At 48.9% G+C, this 24,150-nt stretch overlaps 1 protein-coding gene across 6 annotated transcripts in view; it reads right to left on the bottom strand.

The window, feature by feature from the left end:
- The window catches only part of LOC135460052 (E3 ubiquitin-protein ligase NEDD4-like), a 62,710-nt gene extending 39,110 nt beyond the window's left edge, over nt 1–23,600 (bottom strand). Inside the window, exons 1-2 of one of the 6 annotated variants that reach the window (XM_064736674.1) lie at nt 23,436–23,600; nt 4,596–4,669 (exon numbers count right to left, since the gene is read on the bottom strand). In XM_064736674.1, coding sequence (XP_064592744.1) covers nt 4,596–4,669; nt 23,436–23,483 — 122 coding nt within the window. In that variant the 5' untranslated portion in view covers nt 23,484–23,600. Of the gene's footprint in view, nt 1–1,285; nt 1,441–4,595; nt 4,670–23,435 lie in introns of those variants that run through there. The other 5 variants (XM_064736673.1, XM_064736676.1, XM_064736675.1 and 2 more) reach the window with 5 other exon arrangements.
- Between the last annotated feature and the right edge of the window lie 550 nt (nt 23,601–24,150).

The following is a 24,150-nucleotide window of genomic DNA, read 5'->3' as shown; positions in this document are numbered from 1 at the left end:
ACACAGAACCATTCCCTTTATGCTACCCCTTTTCTGCCTCACATATCTGAAAGAATTCATCAGCAGCTCCTGTAATTCTGGCTGCAGAAACAGCAGCACACTCCAACATGAAGGCAGAGAAGCCTCTTTCTCAAAGCCACATCCCAATCAGATCCTTTCCCTGGTCTTGAGGAGACCACTGTTTGGCTCTCAGTTAATCCTCACTCCATGCAGCCCAGCTGCACTCTCCTCAGTGCAGGTACACACAGAACACCCCCCTTACTGAGCCCTTAAGGCATGTGCCTCCTCGTACTCCTAAGTCAGAGAAGTTGAATGTTTCAAAGATCCCCAAAACGAGCACCTTCAGATTTCTGCCAAGAACAGGGAAGGCCTCAGCCACCTCCTCCCCACAGGACTGGATGGCTGAGGGCTCTGGGCTTGCCTGCTTTGGGGGTCCCTCCACCTGTGGGCAGGTTTGGGGGCAGAGGTGCCCAGCACTCAGCACTGCAGGGACCGACCTGCTGCACAGGGACACTCTGGTAAACCTGCAGACTGGGGGCTGTACAGGGGAAATGTGCTTTTACACACAACATGCCTTCAAGAACACCAAACTCTCACAAACTCAGATCAGTGACATACACTGTCTTCAAAAACACTCATCTCAAGGAGTCTCCACAAAATTATGGGAGCCCTTGGATAGCAGTTAACATCGGGGCTGAAAAGCAGGTTATGCTTGACAAAAGGTAATCATACTATCATACTTAGAGGAAACTCTGGCTGTGCATGCACTTAGCTTTAAAAATTCCAAATTTATTTAAATTCCAATGTTTTGCTTAGTCACTTTTAGATCCAAAGAGATGAGGGAAACAAATTCCTAAAACATGCATCTTCAAAGAAGATTAGAATTCTAATGAGACACTTCTAACCAAGCTTTATGGAGAGCAGTAAAAACAATGTTCTAAGGCAGAGCCTCTTACAGTCACTGTCATTTTATTCCAATAACCATTCCCCCGGTGACCTTCCCCATCCTGCACAGTAAGGAGAAGTACAATAATAATACAGAGCAATTAACAGCAAGGAATACTCCAGAGCACACTGGCTGTGTTTGCTCCCTGCTTTTATTTTAGCACGAGCCTTCTGGGTTTCATCTTTCTGCCTGTACTGAGTAACAGCCATTAAGAGTTTTTCTCAAACAGAAGGAAGATTTTGACCTCACTGCCATACAAGTCTCATGTCCTGTGACACAAAGTGTCCAATACACAAGGATAAAGGAATATCAGCTTCTGAAAAGAAAACAAAACCTTACCTTATCCTTCACCGAAAAGTCAAACTTGCAATCCATTGTGCTTAAGCATCCCAAAATCTCATTCTTCCATACCAAATCCCAGAGTCATTTTACAGACCTCCCATTTCCCTTCTAGTGTTTTATTTTGCAAAGAAAGGCTCACACTTCTGACTCTACAAGAAATGCAGCAAGGCTTTAGCAAAGAGCTGCTAGAGATAATGACTCACATCACAGACAACTGCGAAAAAGTGCCTGTGGGTGAAAAAAGGAGTTAAAAATGATACCTCAAACCCCACCTCCAGTGTCTCCACCTTCCTTTACCATGTTATGTTCTAATAAGGAGTAACGAGATGGATTCCTTTTGTATTCCTGCTCTCTTGGAAGTCTCCCAGAGCATAAAGAATATTTTAATCTTCCAAAACAGATGGAAGTGTAAATATGGGGTTTTTTCCTCCCTGAGGTAATTTTTTTTTTGCAAAGGTTAAATGAATGCTCTAACAGAATATGCATACATCAGCCCCTGGAGCTGAGGGGCTGATGTATGCATAGATCTTCCTATGCCATTTCACACTCCCAAAATACCTTAACAAGTTCCAAAATCCAGCGGGGGTGGGGAAGGAGAGAGAGAACTCCATGACACCTGAATTCTGGAAGGGAAAAGCTCAGCACAGTAGTTCTGCCTTAAATATTTCAGACCAAAATATTTTCCTTAGATGATTTTATTGACATGCCCCTTTTTTCTTTTAAAGATATCAGATTCAGGTAATCTCACAGCTCACAGTAGACAGCAGGCAGGTGGGAAAGCTGAGGAGCTGAATCCAGAAGCTTCCTTTCTTCAAGCCACAAGAAACATTTGATGTTTCTGTATTTGTACAATTTTTCCATTAAGCAACTATCTGATGAGAATTATTTTTCACTATGACATTATAACTGTCAGGAATTATTACCAAGTCCTCTTATTAAGTAGCAAGACCACATCCTCGAAAAAGCAGCATTTCTCCATTTAAAGCTCCTGAAATATATACCCAGCGCATCCTAAAGACCATAACATGTAGGAATGGGTAAAAAGCTGCTGATTTTGGTGGAAAACCTGAAAGCCTACTTTGGTGGGCAGCCATCAGGTACGGGTTGGCAGCGGAAACTCTCTGGCGCCCTCTGCTGCCGGGCACAGCCCCGGGCCGGCCCGCAGCGATGTCAAGGGTGCTCTGACACCCTGTGCCCACCGGGCAGCCCGATATTCATTTTACACACCTGCAGGAGCACCAACATTACCGGTTCACAAACACAACTATCGACTATCCAGCATGTTTCTGCTCTGCAGCCAGCAGTGACTGCACCCATCTGCCCCCGGCTGCTCCCTGCACCCCACAGCTTTTATGGGAGCACACTTCCTTCCCCAGGGAAAGCCACGTGTGCTTGCGGCTCTTTCCCTTCCCAGTGTTAATAACATTTCCTTTCCACTGCACTGGAAAAACTTCCACCGCAAAGCGCTAGGAAAAGGAAAAAGCAACAACAGAGTATGAACTCTCCCCTACTTGAGCAGCTGCCCTCTAGTCAAGAGGCTCCGGGAATTCAGTCCCAGATCTGTTCTACCTCCAGGACCTCCCTCGGCCAGGACGCACACGGCACTCTCCCTCTGGCACACGTGCAAGTGCTGAAGAGGCATTCAGGAGCCAGATAATGGTTTTTAATAGTTTGATTCATTTATGATAGCACCTCCCTTCAGTGGATTTGTCTCTGCTTGTCAGGGGAACCATCGGTACCAGAACGGGAACAGGCTCTCAGCCAATCCAGTTCCAAGGCAGCACACGTGCTGGAGGAGAGAGCTCCAGATCCAGTTTTCCAATAGTTAAAACCAGACATACCATAACTCAAAGCCGACTAGAAAAGTGATAGCAGACTTAAAAGAATAAGTACAGGGTAAACATCTGCCATCTCTGTCACCTGCAAAGCCACGGCCACATGTGCTCTCCTCCCATCACGAACCACAGTGACAGAACACACATGAATTAAAGAATTCAGCCACATTTCAAGCAGCCTTGCTCACAAAAGGAGTATACAGAGCAAGCTGGTTTCCCCTGAGTGTCCCAAGGTATCCTTACTTGCTATTAAAATGATTTCCTAAGTCAAAAAGAAGCCCAAAAAAATCAAACTCAAGAGCATTGAGATTTCATTACTGTTACAATCCTCAGAAGAAAAGTACAAGTTTCTCCAGTGCTCTACACTGTCAGAGACTTTCCCTAGATGTAATCAAGAAGGAAATGGCTTTCAGGCCCTGCAAGCCCACAGGCAGTGTTTTATAATGGTAAAGTTGATTAAAAGCGGGCAGAACAGCCCACTGAGATGCAAAACACAATGTACACCTTGTAGCCAATCCTTCACAGGCAGGCAGGAACACGGTAACTGTTCTGCTCCAGTCTGAAGCCCTGCACAGCTCCACCAGCTCTGCAATGCCAACGTGTTTTCAAATCACTGTACATTAACTCATTTGAAAGATTCAAACAAATGTAAAAACACATGTAGGGAATATGTTTTTAACTCTGTTTTTATGGAAATCCTACTGATCTTGAGACCAATTTCCTTAAAATATGTTAACGGCTGCATCAACAGGATTCAGTACTAATTACACTTTGGATTTAACTTCATGCATTTTGAAAGATAAAAGTTATGTTGCTTAGGTCAGCATCAAAAACTGTTCTTCAAAACAACACATTTGGAGAAAGAAAATAAAAAAGCTTTGGCATACCATATTCTGCACACAGCTACCAAAGGAACGCTTGTTGCAAATTTCACCCAAAATACTAAAGTTGATTAAACTTTTAATTGCTGCTTTCATGTAGTTTTAAGCTAGATACACAAGCTAATGAACAATTTGTAAGCATCATTAAATAAATACAGGAAAACCCACAGGGAGGCTCATTCATACATTAAGAAATTAGTCATTTCAATAAAAGCTAAAATTGGCTACCACTAATTTCCAACAGATAAAACCCTTCTAAGTAGATTGGACCATTTGCAGTAGAGCACTTTGTCATGCTTAGGCTTAAGAGAGCAGGACCGTCAAGCCTGAATTAACCTTCAAAAGAAGAAAATTACTGGGTTTGGGTTCATTTTAGCTTCAGAAGCAGCTTGTCCCCCAGCTATCACCTGGCTGGGTTCTGCAAGCCTGGGCCCTGAGCTGCTCCCCGGGCTGGCAGAGCGGAGGGAGGGAGCGGGCAGGAGCAGCCAGAGCTGCACGACAGCAGTGCCAGCGCACGCCCAGCACCTGCAGGGCCCTGGCCCTGCCCAGCCGCTCATGTTCCAAGGATCACAGGCGCTGCACAACACCCACCTGGCTCCAAAGATGTCCTTCTTGGCCAGATCGATGCCAGAAACCACCTTCACCCTGAGGATTCGAGACTCCTCCTGCAACAGAAAAGAAATGGGTTTAATGTTTATTCTCTATGCCATTTGGCAGATCAGCAGCTGGCAAAAGGTTAGCAGATAGCAGGAGTCTGTCCTAGGGAGGATTTGGAAAAGAACCACCTCTTGGAAGGCTTATCTGAGTGAGGAGTATCGACTCCAGTCAGAGCTGTTAAGAGTTCAATAAAGGCAGAGCAGAAGTAGATAACAGTAATAACATCATAGCAATAATACTGTAACAATAATAGCAATAAAAGCAGAAGAGTATTTGCTGAACAGAGCTATTTCACATCCTGAGTGATCCATATACCACAAATTCATTCTGCATTGACACTGAAACTCTTCAAACACAAGGGAAATTATTCATAACATTTTAGTAATGAGAGATGTCTGCAGTGTAAAAAAATCGAGGACGCACAGTTAAAAAGAAATACTTCAAATGAATTTTTTAAGCCCGTCTCACCACCTTGGTGTACGTGGAGAGCTCAAAATCAGCATTCACTGACAGATGGCAAGTCCTGCAGATGCACATCACTGGAGCATCAGCCTGATGCTCGGTTTATCACTTCACTGCATGAAGCGCCTGAGGAACATCAGTAAAAATGGCCTTTCCCCACCTTGGTTTCTTGCACTGCATTTCAGCAACAGGAAGAGGCCACCAAAACGAAACCTGGAAAGTCTTCTACAGAAACAGGTTCTGCAGTCCCCCGTATCAGTGATACCTTCTCTCCTCTGATAAGCCTCCCAGAGCTGCAAGATACTGGATTCAATTACAGTAACTTGAGACTCTGTTCCTTGAAGCCTGTTCGGAAAACAATGACACTTTCCCACAGGTTTCTCCCGGTCTGTTTGCTTTAGGCAGCTGATAGCCAGACACAGCTTTGTGTCAGCTGTCTTGGCACGGATTTTTCCAACTGTGAGGAAGGTCAGGAGCAGCCCCAGAGTAAAGCCATACCTGGGCAGCCCAACTCACCCCTCTGGAAGGAGGCACAGACAGAGGATCAGAAAACAACAGTCCCATTGAACCCGTCTGCAGGGCAAGTTCCACCCTGGCACATGTCCTGCCTGAGGAGCTGGGCTGCAGCAAAACAACACTTGCGACAAAAATCCTTCCTGGAAACCTGGCGTTTGGTATTCTCCCCAGCAGCACTTAACACCACAAGGTACTTTCTAATTAGGGAACAGGATTTTTCCCCAAAAGAGCCCAAAGCTTACCTGAGAGGTGACAAAACAGCATGTGAAAAAGAACAATCCAATGGACTCACATTAGTGGACATTTCCTAAGTACCATGTGCCCGGTTTTCTAGAGCAGTTTTAATATACAAAAGGCAATGAACTTGCAAATTGTCATCAAGATAATTCCCACCCAGCTCTCTCTGAAAAGACTCTACAAGAAAATGGGGATTTGGGTTGGTTTTTGTTATAAACCCAGGGCACAATGACAGGATCACTAACCACAGAAAAATTCTGTGTGAGAAGACCCAGGATCCAAACCCCAAATAATAAAGGGATTCCCAGCACAAGCAGAGAATGGGATAAGGAGACAGAGTGGGAGGATTAAGAAGACGTGGGGATGTGACATGGCAGACAGCGAGGCTGAAGGATAACAAGCATACAGCTGGAGTCCTAATTTTCAAGTAAGCAAACAAGAGGCAGCAAAGCAGGGTAACAGGGCTGATCAGAGACACAGCAGAGCTCTGAGGGACTCGAGTCAGGGAAGCAGGCACACACACGGCAGGAGCAAGGCTCCCTGGGGAGGAGCCACACGGAGGGAAATGAGGGCTTCCTCCAGCACCCTGGGTGACCGACCACAGACACCCTGCTGCACTCTAAAAAAGCACTTGCTTAATTAGCCCAGCCGTATCTTCAAAAGGAAAGAGATGCCAGAAGCAATGGTGCAACTGTGAGTTCCCTCAGCTGAACAGCTTCAGGTCCCACATGAACCGACACTGCCGCACACACACACAGACTCACGGTCCAGACCACAACCCAATCCACACAAAAACTGCAGAGCACAATTTACTGGCAGTTAAGTACCCTGACTGAGACTTCCATCACTGATCAATCACCTAACAAATTATTAAAGTGAAATTTCTCAACACAAACTCCCATCTTCTGGCAAGACTATCTGATCCCCTTTGAGTCAGCAAGCAGTGGAGGCAACTGCACACTACAGGGCACGATCTTGGGATACTCCTTGCCTTCTCCTGCACCCAAGAGGCCAGCACCCACCCTCATCTGCTTATCATCCCACCCCATCCTTCCATAAGCAGCCAAATTCTCCTCCTTGCAACATCACAGAGATCAGGATGCAGGAAACGGCAACCTGGGAACAGTAAAGGGGAGACAAGTCTTCAGAAGCCACTTGCCACTTGAGTTGCCATTTGCCAAGGGAGAACCTTTGGTTCTGCCCAGTGTTGAAACTACACAGCAGAAAGAAATTGTACTAAACTATATTCACCTGTGCAGGAAGCGAACACCCGACTGCAATTTTTGTGTTCCACTGAATTCCCTGTGTTTTGTAAAGCACGTATCCTAAGCTGCTTTTTGAAGCACAGTTTGAAAGAGAAGTTCAGCTCACCCCACAGAGACATTTTTCTATCCATCCTATTTCAGCCTTGCCTGGAGCATACTGAGCCGGGAAGGGGCTCCAGGTGCTGCCTCTCCCTACCCCGGGTGGCTCCTGCTTCCCCAGGCCAGCCCCGAGCTGATGCTGCAGTTCCATTCCTGCCTCGCTCAGGTTTGGCGCCCACAGTGCACAACACAAGCGGGGATTCCAACAAGGGCTGTCCTGAGCACTGTGACTCAATCCACAGAGGCTCTGTGTGCAGGTGGGGATGGTGGTGGGGCTGGCAGCATTTTGGCAGCTCCCTGTGGACATTCCAGCAGCTGTCCCTGCCCCCAGACACGGCCTCCCCAGCTGCCGCAGCCTGCCCTCCAGGGCCTGGTTACCCATTAGTGCTGAGCTCCACTGCGCCGCACGTCCACACCGACTTCAGCTTTGTCCAATCATTAACATGAAGTTTACATATTCCTGTCTTCCCAAAACATGTCAAAGGTTACAGAGTTCTCTCTGCTGAAGGAGAACCTCTACACAGTTTGTGTTCTCTTAGCTGCAGGTCACAGTGCCATTTCAGAGGACTCCGCTTATTTAGGTGGAACCAAGCTGTGGAGCTGGAAGCCTGCTACAGATCAAAACCCAGACTTCATCAACAGTGAACAAACCTCAATTCACCTCAGAAAAGATGAAGGAAAACAGATGTATTTCCAGATTTAGCAGCCTGTTGTATGTATATTTATCTCTATTATTAACATTTTGTTAGTTCTTTTGGAAAACCAAGTAATTTCAAAGACACATTAAAGTAATGACATAAAGAAAATTTAAGTTCTCCCCCTGGATTAGTAAAATACCCTGGAGCTGGGGAGTTTAGAGAAGAGCTGTGACAGCAGAGAGAAAGAACGAGGGCCAAACACAGTGTCCCGAGCTGCTTTCTCCCCGACAGGCAGGGTGAAATGCTGTAGGTTCAAAGGGTGATCCAGGAGATGCAGCTCAGCCAGCACCAGCTTCACCGACACAGAAGTGCTGTCAAACCAACCTGAACAAGCTTTGCAATACACATCTCTATGTTCTGAATGCACAGAAAAGAAAGCCACAGCAATCCAGCCTGGTGTAAGAAGGAAAGCTGCAGATGTCAACTTCCAACAGGACAAACAATCCCGTGACACATGTAGCGTAGGCATTAAGAGAACAGCCTGAAAATAACAATCGATGGGGGTATAAAATTAGAAAGTTGACTCGTTTAAATGAACAGACAAGTGTGAAAGGCACAACGGCTGGATCAATGCAAACCAATATTTGAACAGCTGTCACGCAGCCCAGGAAGATTAAACATTTAACGTGTTTTTCCAAAGGTATATAAAAGCGCCCCCTCGGTTGCGAGCCGCCCAGCCCGAGAGGAACGCCAGGCTGTCCCCCCGCAGGCACAGCACGGCCTCCGCCCCAGAGGCACCGAGGGCTGCACTTACCGCCGACCCCCGCGCCGAGAGCCCCGGCAGCACCGCCGCTCGCCCGCCGCCTCCGCCCGCACACGCGGAAGTTCAGCAATGGCGGCAATAAATGACCATCGCCAAGGCAACGAGGGGAAAGGCCAGCGAGCTTGGGTTTCACCCGGAGAGAGCTTCACCTGAGTCACGGTGGGGGAGTGTCGGCCGGGCTCAGTTTGGCTGCTTTTTTCCCTTCTCTCTCTGTAGACACATTTTTGATTCCAACCCACGATAGGCGCCAGAGAGGTAAATTTCCACTAACTGCGAGGAGAGAAACCAGATCCCACTGGAATGTTACCTGCACATAGAGACTCTGTGAATCCAGTTTCATCCACTGAGCACCTCTAGTTTCATTATATCTCAAAGTTTGCAAAACATCACATACTAAAAGATAACAGATCTTTAAGTCAGTGTTTTGATGGCAAAACAAATACAAATGGAAAAGACAACAAATCTTTAATTCAATGTTTTAACTGTGGCACTTCTGGTTTCCTGAATGAAAACACACACAGAGCCCTGTGTGCTACACACCCACCATCACCCAAACACACACCGCTCAGAATTCTCCCCATTTGTGGGGGATAAACCAAGCAGGATCTGCAGTTCCAAAGCCAAACCCACTGTGTGTCACCTGCTTAAGGGCCAGTGTTGGCCACAGCAAGCCTAGGAACCATGTTAGGCTTCTCCTAAATCTCCCAGCAACTGAAACCAGGTTCAGTGGCAGAAGAGTTGAACTCATTCTGACTTTGATTTGGTGGATTGAACCAATCCACTTATAGCTGAGTGAAAAAAAGTGCTTCAGGAAGCTATTCCACATCACCCTCCTGCAGAGAGTATTCCCAAATTGGCTTATCCTGTTCTGGATCAGCACCTCCCTAACATCCAACAATGCTGGGCAGCCCAAGAGGGAGAATCCAGGTGGGGTGCCCTGTCTGGTGGGCTGTCACCATCACTCCCAGAAAAGGCAGCTGAGAGCACCCCAAGGAAACAGCTCCATCTCTGATCACAGTGACTTTCTAAAGGCCATAGCAACAGAATGTGGAAAGCCTCCCTGTAATTCCTGCAATATCTTACTAATCTTGAAATTGTCAGTGGCAATTTTGCCAACAGTGTGTGATAAAATCTCAGTTGTGCAATGCAAACAAAACCATGCACCAGGGCTATGACCCAAATCTCCACTCTCCTCTGCAAGTTCAGCACAGAAAACAAACTTAAAAGGTCACTTGGTTACAACTCATCTGGCTCAAGCATTAAAACCTCCTTTCAGCTTCACCACACTCCTCACCAAATCCAAGAGAAATCAAACTGTGCCTTTCCTTACCCACAGAGTTCTCAACCCTCGCTGCAGGATGCAATGTATTTGTAAAAACCCCATTATTTTCTCCACAGATCGCAAAATTAGAGCAACTAAACCTAAAGGCTTTTGCACAAAAGAAGGCTATGCAATTTGGATCATAAAGACACTCCTGGCTGAAATGCATTGGTCAGTTCACAGGGCATACCTGGTCCTCCAGAGCACTCCTGGCCAAGCAAGGATTCTCACACAGAAGGAATCATAAGATGAAGCAAACACTAGTAAGTATTAAAAGAACTGCAGAGTCCTTCAAAAGCTGATACAACAGAAAAATAGTAAATGTTTTACAATAGTGATTTAGGTCCTATTTCAGACCTCTAAAGAAAAGGAACTATATTCATGTTTTCCTTGGCTGGAATGGCACACTCAGCAGAAAAAAACACCAGGCAGAATTTCATCAAGGCACCAGTTTGTCTTAGAGGGACACTATAACGATGCTGCTCTTCCAAGGGGACAAACCAGACGCAAAGAGCACACAAAACTGGAATGAGCAAGTTGGAACACAGACACCAGGAGTGGTGCATAGGGATCAAAGGTACCCACACATCAGTGACAGTGCATGGGACCAGGAGTCCAGACACCCAGCCCAATGCCAAAAGCACGCCATTAACAAACAGGCTCAAACCACAGTGCTGCCCCTCTGCATCCAAACTGAACACTTACTGTGAATTTCAACAGAAAATTCCTAAAGAAAATCTGACAGAACTTCTTTTCCTTCCCTTTGGGGATACAAAAACCAAACTGATTCATTAAAAAATTAAGGTTTTATTTCAACAAGTACCGCACTTTCTGACATGCACAAACTACCATAAAACAAAGGAACAATGATTGTCTGTGTAGGATTTTGCCAGTGCCAGGGCAAAAGAACAGGACACTGGCATAAGAACAAGGCAGGTTGGTTAATTTCAAATCCTCATTATCCTCAGGTCAGGGCCCACACGGATCCATTACTTTCCAGCAGTACTTCAAAACTTACTAGGCAAAAGAGAATCACTAAAAGCCATGTCCCCGGTGGATGTGTGACAACCCAGTCCAGTAACAAGGGTCTGAATTCCCAATTAGCAGCCTGCAGCAAGGACTCACAGGAGGACTTGCTTTCAAAGCAGCTGCTCTAGAACAACACAAAGGTTTTTACCTTTCACTAAATGAACCTCTGACATATTTATACTTTAAATATTTTTAAAAGAAACATTAAACATCTTGAACTGGTATTTTTTTTGATCTCATGAAATGCACTAGGCCCTTAACACTCAAACTTTTTAAAAGTGAAAAATTATGCCTTACACTTTATAATCTCCATTTTTTCCTGTGTGAAATAGCACACAAATCCAGTGTAACGCTGTATTTTAAACAATCATTTCCCAATGTATCCCACAGCCTCTCTCAGTGCTCAGCAGACACAGCCACTCCCCGCCCGAATTCAGCAGCGATGTCACTCTGGTTAATGCCATTCCCAGCTCGGGCCAGGCCGGGCGGGGCTTGGAGCAACCTGGGCCAGGGGAAGGTGTGGCAGAGCACGCAAAGCTCCTGTGTCAAACAGGGGAAGCGGAGCTGCATTCACTCCCCTAGCCCGGTTAGTTGCCAACGGATCACACAAACATGTTTATGTAACCACAATCTATACTCTTGTTAGATATTTAATGATTCCGGACCATAAACCACCAGTGGCTGCACTGTTTAATGACAAAACACACATTCAATAAAACCGTAATCCAACAATAAACTGTGATTGGAGGCTCATTTCTAACCCAGATAACTGCAGGGATCGATTCCACAGCACACACCCACAGCCCAGAGCTGCACCACTGGCTGCTTCACCTGGAGAAAAATGGGACAGGGAGCTCCTTAAACAGGCTTTGCTGGAAAAAGCTCGAGAGAAGGAAAACTATGCCAACCGACATGAAAATGCCAGTGTCACTCTTAAAACCTGAAACAGCTCTGAACTCCTTCAGTCTCAAAAGACACAAGGCTCAGGTACCCTGGGTGCCGACACTCAGCCAGGCTGGGAGAAGTGTTTGCCAGAGGGAAGAGCTGGCTACGCTGCAATTACTTTGGGACACCAGAACCCACAAGTCACCTCTCCTAACAGCCCGTGGAGTGTCTGATGTGAGGCAGCGCTCTTGTTACTGCTCCACAGAGGCTGGAGAAACGCATTTACTTGTGCCTCTGCTGGGGGCAGAAGCAGAGAGGCTAAAGGAGGGGGGTTTGCTCAGGCTGGAGAAGGCAGAAACTCCTAATTCCTATGGATCACAGCCTGACATCTGCAGGGAATTCAGCCTGTACTTTTCACTTTTTAGCTGTTGTAATAGCTTACCTGCAGTAGCTTTAGCTCAGAGCAGAAGTTGGGAATGTCAATTTTCAGAGACACTTCATTTTCTGACACAGTTTGTTTTGTTGCATGAATCATCCTATTATCCAACCAGAAATTAAATTAGATCTTCCAGCTCTTGGCTGCAGTTAATAATTAATGTTACTGTATGAGTTTCCAACCTCCCCTGGTGAAAAAATTCTTCCAAACACATTAACATTTCAGTGAGTGGTGTTGTCAGTCACTGCAGCAGTTCACTCCTTTGGCTTCTCCTCTTCATCTTGATTAAGTTTCTTTTACCAAAAGAATAACAAGTCAAGGCCTCTAGCAGTACATCTTGTCCATTAAGGCTTTGCTCCCCAAGAATTTCACATTTGGGGGAAGAATCACTCCATTACAGCCTCTGCCCCCCGTACAGATTAGGGGACAAAAATCAGCCACCTAAACCAGTGAAAAGACCAAGTCAATAGGGAAGGGATCTGCTCCCACCAGAAACATCTCGTGTCAGGCTTTTGGATCCTGGCTGTAGTCCTGGTGTTTCCAACCTACTTGCACACTATGTTCTACCACCTCCTTCTACCTCTTCCTTTCCTGCTCCCTTTTTCTTACAGCAGCCCTTGACAAAGCTTTGACTCTTTTTGGTCATTATAAGTATTTATTTGTCATATAAATGGATAGCCTAGGGCTAGCAGGCTCTTCCATCTGAGAACTGGTGTCTCACAAAGAACAGGAAAACTGTTCAGTTACTAATCCAGGCTTAAGGCTGACTAGATTTTGGCAACTGAGCAGGAGCAAGCACAGCCCCTCCCGGCTGGAAAGACAAATCTCCTTCCCTTCTTCTCCAGAGCATCCACTGACATACAGGGATATGTTACAAACAGCCAAAGATGAGAACAGAATTTAAGTTCATGTGAAAAATAATTGGAGTGAAAAAAAAGATATTAACAAGAATATGCCCAATGCAGGAGACTGAGTAATTCAGCTGCAGAAACTCTCTCCTATATATACATGCATTGAAGGTGCTTTTGAAGAGGAAAAGTAGGTACTATCTTAATTTAAAGGCATTTTCTTCTTTCAATGGAATATGCTTGTCTTTCACACACGGTAAAAGAAAAGACTCTAAAGTAAAACAAATACAGTGATAGCAATACTGAGTGCTTTTTTGGTTTGTATCAGTTCTGCTTGGAAGTGTTTCAGGGAGGGCTGGAGTGTTGCTTGCATTGGTTGTTGGATTTGGGGTGGCCATTTGTTTTGGGGTTTTTTGTTGTATTAATTGTTTATGGGAAATTCCTTCAAAATTTGTGAAATTCTATCAATAAATGGATTGTTGACAGTCCAAGCTCAGAGGTTAGCTCAGTCACTTGTTCCCAAAATGGTACTTGACACTGACTAGACTAAGAAACACTCATTAAAATATTCACCACTCATTATCTAAAACAAAGGCTGCACTTTGTGTCCTGCCAGGCACTCTGGATGCAAACTGGGGCTCGATGCCCCAAACAAAAGGCACATTCAGAAGCCATGTTTTGCAGAAGCGCTGCAATAGGGTCAGTCATTCAGCACCCCAGAGCAGGCCCTTGTCCCGGGGAAGCACAGATGCATGTTCCCCAAAGAGGCAGAACAGGACGGGAGCAGAGGGCACAGCAATGCTGAATTCCTCAGGCACCTTACAGGCAGTGGCTCGGCCTCCACAGCAACCAGCTGTGTAAAGAAACCGTTGCTTCTACCTGCTTATTCCTGACCCTGTGTCACATTGCTGCCTGCAGAGATGATGAGCTACACACAGGGCTGGTTGCTCCTGACACCACAAGGACTTTGAGAGGGCTCAGTCAACAACTTGGGAATAAAGAATAGGATTTTTCTTCCAAGAACACAAATGCATATTACAGTGACTGAAGTACAGCACTGAAAGGCTCTTGGGGTCACACAAATTAACACGAGTCTGAAGAACAAGCTAAGTTTCCTCCAGGCAGGTTTAAATGAAGTCACACCCCCTTCTAGAAATAACAAGATGATCTACACAAAGTCCAAATCTGCTGCTAAATGGTGACCGTGCTGTACAAAGCAAAGGGAGAAAACCAGCCTGGAGCTGCAGAGCCCAAACTGCAATGGCACAGAACTGCTTCCTTTAACAGGCTCCCACTGGAGATAGGCTGAGGCTGCACACCAACAGACAACCTAACACATTCCATGAGATGGTATTTGTCCTGCATGCAAGCCCATACTGCAGCTGCTTATACTCAACACTGCAAAATCTGCTCCAAAGATCAGAAAACAAAAATGCTGGTGAGGAACTTTGGACACTAAGAAAAGTGCTAAAGTGGTCAGTGAAAAAACCAAAGTTGCCAGGCACAGCAATGCCCTGAGGGCAACTAAATCCAACCACACCACCACACCGGGGTCAGCAGTTTGGTTTGTGAAGTCTGTGTTAAGGCACAAGACCCAAAATATGAATGAGGGAGGCTTTTTTCTAAAAAAAAAAAGTGACACAAGTAGGCACATATGAGAAGGTGACCACAGGACTTGAAAACACACTAGCTACGAACTCCAGCATCTTAACTCTGCAGACTTTGAGGCCAGTCACTATCAGTTGTGAAGGGCCCATGGTTTCAACAGCTTCCAAAGGGGCTCTTGTATAAGGAGCATGCAGGAACACGGGGACAAATGACCCGGCAGGTAATCCACACCCCGCCTGTTAACCTTTTAGCACAGTCTAGTTTACAATGTTTGACTTTCAAACTACAACAGAAACTAGTTAAGACAAAACCAAAACCTGACTGCAACTTGATTTGGCACAACCTCTAGTATAGCTGCAGGATATCCCTGGAAAAAACAACTCTGACCTTGCTCCCAGCCTGGTCAGACCTGCCCAGCACAGCACCCGCAGGACAGGGGGGGTCTGCTGGCCTTTGCTGCAACCACCTGTCCCATTCTGGGGTTCCAGAGTGCCACAGCCACCACCCTTGGGACGCAGCTGCCCTAAAACAGGGATAAGTAAAATCTCAGCCTCAACACAGGGGAGGAAAATGCAACATGTTCTTTATCATGCTAATCAGAACACAGAATGAGAAGGCAGCTGCTGGATAAGAGAGGTAATAGAAGCATCAGGATAATCCACTTTGTAGGAAAAAAAAATTTGGAAAAAATATCTATAGCGCTACCTTAAAAAGAGAACAACCCATCCAGGTTCACTGCCCCTTATGTCTCCTAAAGGCCCACATCCAGCTCTGGTTTCCAGACCTACAGCCAGCCTCCCTGATGGCCAGGGGAAGCCTGTCTCTGTTCCTGCCCAGCTCTCAGGCCGCTGCACCTCCAGGGAGAACCCAGCAGCACTGCTGGAATCCTGATGTCATGGCCACAGCCAGAGAGCGGCTTCTGAGGAAGGAAAACACACCTCTGGCACTCTCAGGCTACCCGTGCCATGGGAATAGCTAGCTTTCCACGACAATGCTCTCGTCTCCTACAAGCCTCTTAGCAGCATGACTGGCAGGAGAGGATAAGCCCCAGAACTGTGGGCGAGAAACAGCAGCGGAGCCAGCCGAGGCAAGGACGGCGCAGGAGAAACCAGCCCTCCTGCCGGGCTGCAGCGGCCAGGAGGCGCTGCCGACAGAGAAGGCAGGAAGCAAGATTCATCCCACTCACTGCACGCCCAAGGCGCCCTGCTCCAACAGCAGGGACGGCGAGTCATCAGCACGGACACTGGCAGGATCCCGGTGCGTCACCGCATTGCTGGGGACAGCCTACCCTGCCCGGGAAAACCACACTGCAAGGCTCCCTCCCACAGGGAACAGAAAGGAGAAGCGCCTCCTCGGGCCACGGTAGCAAGAGTGCTGCTATTCACACACAGTCCAGGCCAGGCATGCACAGGAATGTACCTGACCCTGAGGACTCAATGTTTTTCTACAGACGCTGGAAATAAGGAATAAAATAGTAAATTACCAAACTTGACCAGATGGGCCTGAAACAAACCAAACAGCCAGCAAGGATAAATGCAGAGGTCTTTCTGGTACCCACCCAAATGTGTGCCTCCAGCACTTATCCTACTGAAACAAGCGCAGGCTGTGCAAGGAACGTGCCTCTCACTGTGGCACACAGCACCTAAGCTGCCCAACTCACCACTCCTTGGACAGGGCAGCTCTCCATCTCAGGTGTCCACCCACCCAGTGGGACGGGTGTAAACTTTAGCACTAAGACTGCCTTTTAACAAAGGAGTGGGGGGAAGGCACATATGAGGATACCAAGTGAGGCAGGGAAGTGATCCTGCAACCCTGAACTCTAAACAGTGACACCATTCCCTCAGCTATAAAATGGAGCTGCATCTACACCACTGCTGTATGCTCTCAGTTCACTAAAGCAAGGCCTGTCCAAGACAGAGCATTTTCAAGTTCTTTCAGCTCAACTGTTACAAACAATAGCCAATATTTTATAATACCTCGAACATCACTGTACCAAGAACAGAGGTTAAAGAAGCACATCCATTGCTCATCGCTGCACAGCAAAGCCGTTCCTTTGTTCATGAGGCTGAATCAGCACAAGCACAAAGCCCAAACTCACAGTTCTGTCCACTCACCACTTCTCCCTCTAACCACTCCCTTCACCACAAACAGCAGGAATGGTCAACTCAAGAAATATTTAAAGAAAGGTTAAAAACTCCACTTATTTGTTAGGGAATTAATCTATTTAACATTCCCCTTTTACGCAAACTTGTCAGAAACTTCGTCAGGATTCTAGCCAAAGCTCTGGATTCCGGAGACCGACACAGCCAATGCCACAGCTCACAGCCACCAAAGGGCAGGTGCCCTACCCTCCCTTCACACACACCCTCCACCACCACCCCAGCTGCTCGTGCCACATACCTCTGACTTCCACCACCTTTCCAGAAGTTACTGCAATCCAACAGCCCTGCAAAGACATGGGACGCTGTCCACAGGTGGTCCCAGGGTGTACGAGAGAAAGCTGCACCTCTCTTTCAGCAATGCAAATCCACTGATTTGGGTGGGCTGCTCCAGAAGCCATCAGCCTCGACTTCTTCTACTCAAGTACAACATGGAGGTGCAAGTAAACTGTCCTGGGATCAGCACCAGCTGAAGGCCATCAGCACATAATAAGCACCAGCTGAAGGTCCTCAGCACATAATGAGCAAAGCACCAGCTGAAGGTCGTTAGCATAGATTAAATAACCAGCACCACCTGAAGGTCGTTAGCACATAATAAGCACCAGCTGAATGTCCTTAGCACATATCAAGCATAGCACCAGCTGAAGGTCCTTAGCATATAATATTAAATATATGATATTAAATATCATATTATATTAAATATATAATATTAAATACCAGCACCAGTTGAAGGTCCTTAGCACATACAAGTCCAGCCTAGAAGCTGCAGGGGTGAATTCTTCCCACAAAATCCTAAAATGTAACACTGATTCCCTTCTGACAGGTAAGCTCATTCAGCACTCATAGCATGCCTGGTGATATTTTCAACACAAAACACAAAAAAATCCCGTCAGAAATCTGTTAACCGTACCTCCCAGCGCAAGCTGTGCCCCGGGGATGAGGTGCCTGCTCATCAACAGGTGTGGGGCTCACAGTCCATGTTTGCTTCCCAGGAAAATGGCCTCTGTGCAGGAGCAGAGGAGAACCTCGCGCTCCCATTTCTTATTGCACAGCGCCCTCCAGCGGCCCGCCCTGCACATGACACCCAAGGAACGCTTATCCCCCTTCCCTAAGGCAGCAGCGGAACCACGGGCTGCACTACCGACACACCGCCCTCAGAGGACAGGACAACAGCCAGGCGAGACAGAGCATCTCTGAATGGGGGTATAGCTAAAACTAACATTCCTCAGACCCTCATATTACTACAAGCCTCCTTCAATGTCTTTACATTAATTTTATAATAAAACTAGAATTTACTTAGTGTCAGCACTAGTGACCAAAACATGCCAATAACTCATCAAAAGCTAGTTTAAAATGCAGGCTGTTATAAAAAATCTATTGACCTCCTGAGAACCACAGCCTATTTTGATATTCTGCCACACAAGTAGATATGCAAGCCCTGTCATTTATGAAATGCTTCCTTACCTAGACTTTTTAATCATCATTTAAGGTTTACATGCTAGCCCTGTAGCCAGTGCACTTAGAGTCTATAAAAACAATTCGGGGTCAATAAAAAAGTCACTATTCTGAATTGCTTATGGCTAAGACACTGTCAGAGCTGTGACCAAGGGAGGCCCCTCTCACACTCAGAAGGCACAGTGAAGCTTTTATGTAACTGGAATATTCAGAGCAGAAACAACAGAGCTCTCATTTAAAGGGTCTGTGTTCAGTGGTGGTGACAAAGGGTGCATCTTCTCAAGGAACTCAGGGGTTTTTTCACATAAAGCCTCCAGTTTCAAGAACACAGTGGGCTGGGCTGGAGCTCATGGGGCCAGGGGCGCATCCCTGGGCACACAGGCCCCCCCCAACGCTGCCCCTTTCCACCTCACAGCTGAGGAGCCACAGCCACCCACAAGCTGCTTCCCCTGGTCCTTCATCCAGCACCCTTCCAGTGCCACAGCACCCGGAGCTCCAGCGCTGCTCCAGGAGCTGAGCTGGCAATGAAGGGACATGGCTCTGGAACCCCTCCCCAGCACCTGTCCTGGCAGGGGCTCTGTGGGCACAGCCTGGGCTCAGGAAACATCTCTGGCCGTGCCAGCACAGCGCGGAAGCCGGGTGAGCTGTAAGGTACAGCCTCACCACGAGACCACACAACAGGAAACGTCACCCAAAATCTAACTGCAACCATCTACCACGCTGACACTGCCCAAACAACTCAGCATTGCCGTTACTTCCAAAGTTGATGGTTTGCTTCAAATGCAAAGCAGAGAGATCCAGGCCTGAACTCCCACATGTCACTGCTGCCACCAAGTCCAGGGAGGGAGGGAAAATCACAGCCCTTTTCCTCCCCAGCAAATCCTGCTGATAATGAGCAATAACACCTTCTTGAGGCCTTTGCAGCCCCATCTCATGGATCTGCTAACATGATACTCGAGTACTGGGAAAGAGATACCCTCAAGGGAGATCATTCCAGAGCAACAAATCCATCAGGAACATGTAAACACGAGGCACAAAAGCCAACCTCCCACATGCCTCAGTCTGAAACAGTTTGCAGACAGTTTACCCATCACAGCACGAGCTGCATTTCACCACAGCACCACTGCAGCAAATCCTGGCTTACTCCTTACCTTGATGCCAGATCCAGTACAGGTGCTGATCCAGTACAGTCCTGTGCTTTCCTGTCCATAGGAACCTTTTCCATCATACTCAGAGCTGTGTTTGTTTCCCTTTCCCCAAAGTGTGTCTCAGTAAAGCAAAGCACCACACAGGCTCCTGAGGTTCTGAAATCCTTTAGGATTCACTCTTCAGGCACAAGGCTTTGCCCAGCACAGCACACCAGAACAGTGATGAAAGGTTAGGCTACAGTGACTACACACAGAATTATTTATCTTGAGGCATATGGGATTGTATCTCACACATTGAGATATTTTCAGGAACATAAGATCCTTTTGACAAATTCTAAGGCATGACAAAATGTCATCTCAGTAGGAAGCTTCTAATTCCAATTGACTCAATCACAAGTCACAGAAGTTGAACAGAACTTAAAAAGAGAAGAATGCTGGAACTGCAGAGAGCAGTTTCACATATGAACCTCTTTTCCTCCTAATATTTTAAAGTATAAAAAGACACTCTTCGAGGATCTTTTTTCTGAAGTTCCATTTTTTATTAAAGCAAACAAGTTCCAAGGAGCTGCAAGTTTTGCTTCCACCCAAGGACACTAAGAAAGCAAAATGTTTGTGGATTTGTGTGGGCAACATCTGACTATCAAGAAACCCAAACTGAAACAAACAAGAGGTGCACTTCATTCACAAATATTTTCCACTACAAAGGGCTGTAAGTTTTTATATACACTGTACCTAAGCTTCCAGGAGCCCGTATAAATACTATTTCACAGAATCACAAAGAGGTTGAGGTTGGCACGAGCCTCTGAAGGTCACCTGGCCCACCCTGGTTTAAGCCAGAGCTGGCTGCCCAGGCCTGTGTCCCAATGGTCCCAAACAGCCCCAAGGATGGAGCTCCAACAGCCTCTGAGCAGCCTGGCCCAGTGCTGAGGTCATCCTGACAGTGAAAAACTGGCAGGGTATGAATCTCATTTACAACTCATTTTAACTAATTAATATAAAACACTTTACAGTTCAGGTTTACAAGGAGGCTGATCTATGAACACAACATCATCTGCCATGAAAAACTGCAATGGTTGGCTCATCCCCTGTGAGTCAGCGAGCCCCAAATCCCCAAAAGGCCTGGTGTTCCAACACCTGTCAGAGTGCTTGGGCAAAAGGGAAGCACATTGGCATGGAAGGCAGCCCCGCGCACAGGGATGAGTGCAGGCCCACGGTGTGCAGACACGCCGGCACACGCAGCCGGGCCTGCTCCACGCCTAGCACACACACCAGCTGTGCAGCGGGAGGGAAGCCCGTGCCTCTGGTCTGCAGGAGAGATTGCTGCTTCTCTCCCTGGAGAGCCACTCCGCGAGTCCGGCTCGCATGTAAATCACTGCATTTTCCAATCAGCAAATGTGCCAGCAGTGGAAGCATTGCACAAGGCCAACTCAAAGCCCTCCAAAACCCATCTACAACAGAACTGCAAACTGCACTTCAAACCCAGGCAGGAACAAAGGAAATGAATAGGCTGAATATGTTCACGTACCTAACTCAGCCTCTCACGGCTCTCTCACAGCTAATAGAGCTCTGCTTTCCAAAAAATGATGAGCCAAGTCCAGGCCCATGCTAGAGGGAAGTCATTACCCACAGGCCAGCGTGCAAAGAACTGTCAGCCCACCTGAGCTTTACCTTCACTAGAGCTTTCATACAGCCACCTTCCTGAGAGAGACCATCCTCCCCGCCCATTACTAGAGACTCAACAGTGGGTCAGGCTCTCAGGGTCATGAAACTACAGCCCAACAGGCTCTAAGTATCACCTGCACCCTTCTCCATGCCACTCCTCCCTCAGACCCTTTTCCCTCTTTCTTCCATCCTATTTCCATTTGTGGACTCCCAGTGTAGTTTTAGATGGTCACTGCTCTTCCTGAGAAGCGTCCAGCATCAGCAGATGCACAGCAAAGCCGGAGACAAAGCACAGACTGCTGTCCCTCAGGCAGTGTGGCTGTGGTCATCACTGCAGCTGTGATATTGGTCACTGCTGAGAGACCAAAGCCTTTCTTTTCCCAGCAGCTCCTTTTCTAACAGCTTGGTTTTACCTCGGGAGGTAAAACCACATCTCCCTGCCCACTGCTCCACAGGCCAAGTCCCCAGCATCTGCTGGGGCTGAGCATCATGGCAGGAACAGCCCCTGCTGTCCAAAGATCCCTCCACCTCCAAGCCAAGGTGAGAGCAGCCAGCAGATTTCTCCCTGTATCCATTTCTCTTTAGCATTCTGTGCAAGTACCAGCATATGTCGAGGCAGGAGGCAGGGACAAAAGACACAGCCAAGCGCACGCACAACAGAAAAGGCAGCAGCCCAATTCCAGCGTGATGTTCTCAGCCACCTCCCTGGGACCTGGCAGGGTGGCTCCAGGCTTCCCTTTTCCTCACAGAGCACACTTGCTAATATAAGCACAAAAGCACCTCCAACCAAATGTCTTGGAATGCCCATGCTGGGCCAGCAAACCCCACTGCCTTTAGCTGTTCCCGAAGCATGTGCAAACCCCCCAGCAGCAGGCAAGATCACCAGAGGCCCTCTGGAGCCCAGGACCGGACAGCATTACCGCAGGGCAGCCCCGGAGCAAGCAGGGCCCTGCAGATGGCCCAGCAGTGGGCCCAGCTACCTGCAGCGTGAGGCAATGCACCGGAGCCGGCCCAAAGCTGCTCGGGGACTGGTGCCAGCCACCGCTGTGCTCACGCTAAGGCTTATGGAAACAGCCCAGGGAGAAGGTTCTCCTCCGCCGTTGTGCTCGCTATCTACATCACCCAATGCTCCTGCAACGCCCTCTCCTCTCCCCTACCTTCACAAACACGCAGAGCATTTGCAATCACTCTGCTCTCAGCTTTATAATTTAACAACAACAGAATGACACCCCCCCCTTCCCAAAACACCCACTCCTGCCCAGGAACCTCCTTCCCAATGAGAATTAAACATTACAGTCATCCAGACCCGGTGCCGCTGAAATACACCAGGTAAGAAACACTGCCAGTTTCACAAGGCAGAGGATGTTTTTAATGTTTCTTCTACACTACAGACAGACTGACACATCACCCGTTGTGTTCAGCCCCACAAAACCGGAAGCAATGCTGTTATAATTACTATTCTCGCCTGTAAAAATAGAAGATATACATGCGTTCCTAACAGCCGATACCCCGAAACCACAGCCCATAATGCAGCCTTGCCCATTGCTGATGCTCTATGACACTGGCTCCTAAGAAAAGGAGCACCTGACCAAGGCAATGAAACAAAAAGGGCATTAAGTAAGATTTTTAACATTCACCTAAAGTAAACTGGACTATTCTCCTAATGCCTGTATGATTTGCTTGATTCTGCAGAAGACATCGGCTGATAAAGCCGGCACACGGTGATTAGTTATCGCGGGTCCTACCCCGCTTATCAGCTCCATCTGCATTGGGGCCAGGCTGTGTCTGACACAGTACCCGGCGCACCGGCCCGGCGGCTGCTCCGCTCCGGCCCCGCGGCCGCTCCCCTGGGGACACCGGCAGCGCTGCGGGGAGGAGGCGGAGAGGGGCGGCCGCCCCCGCCCGCAGCACCGCCGGCCGCGGCTCTTTGTTCGCCGCCGGCCCCACCGAGGCACCCGCGGGCTCTGGGCGGCCGCACCTGCCTGGGGTGCGGACAGCGCTCCCCGACCCGGGCCGCCCCCGGGCAAGTGGCCGCTGCGGGAGGGGCGCGAAGCCCTGAGGGGCGGGCAACGCTTGCCCTCCCGGACCGACCGTCGACCTTCGCCCAGCTCCCGAACCTCAGCCGCGGCTCCCGCCGACGGGGCCCCGGCACACCCCAACCCAGCCCGTCCGCGCCGACCCACCTCGTCCTCCGAGAGCCCGTACACCGGTTCCGTCGCCGCGGTCGCCATGGAGCCGCTCCCGGGCCCGCCGAGCCGCCCGCCGCCGCCCGCGCTGCCGCCGCCTTCTCCTGCTGCCGCCGCTGGCCCGCGGGCGGCGGAAGACGCCGGGAGCCGAGCCCGGCGGAAAGGGGCCGGGGGCGGGGCCGCCGGGGGCCGCCCGCGCTGCCGCCGCCGCCGCGGGCCGGGGCTGAGCGCGGCCGCAGGGACGGGGAGCGCCGGCGGGGCGGGGAGAGCGCCGGGCCGGCCCAACGGCAGCGGGCGGGGCGCGGCACAAAGCGCGGGAGGGGCCCCGCTCCGCTCCCGCACCGCCCTGAGGGACGGGCGTGAGGGGCCGTGAGGGGGCGCGAGGGGCTGTGAGGGGGCGCGTGAGGGGGCGCGAGGGGCTGTGAGGGGGCGCGCGAGGGGCCGTGAGGGGGCGCGAGGGGCTGTGAGGGGGCGCGCGAGGGGGCGCGAGGGGCTGTGAGGGGGCGCGTGAGGGGGCGCGCGAGGGGGCGCGTGATTGGGCGCGAGGGGCTGTGAGGGGGCGCGAGGGGCTGTGAGGGGGCGCGTGAGGGGCGCGTGATTGGGCGCGAGGGGCTGTGAGGGGGCGCGTGAGGGGGCGCGTGAGGGGCTGTGAGGGGGCGCGTGAGGGGGCGCGAGGGATGCGCGCGCGAGGGATGCGCGCGGAGCTGGCGCG

The sequence above is a fragment of the Zonotrichia leucophrys genome, chromosome Z (assembly GCF_028769735.1).
Source record: "Zonotrichia leucophrys gambelii isolate GWCS_2022_RI chromosome Z, RI_Zleu_2.0, whole genome shotgun sequence".
Taxonomy (NCBI): Eukaryota; Metazoa; Chordata; class Aves; order Passeriformes; family Passerellidae; genus Zonotrichia; species Zonotrichia leucophrys.
Note: the sequence above shows the minus strand (reverse complement) of the source record. Positions and strands in the feature narration are given on the sequence as shown.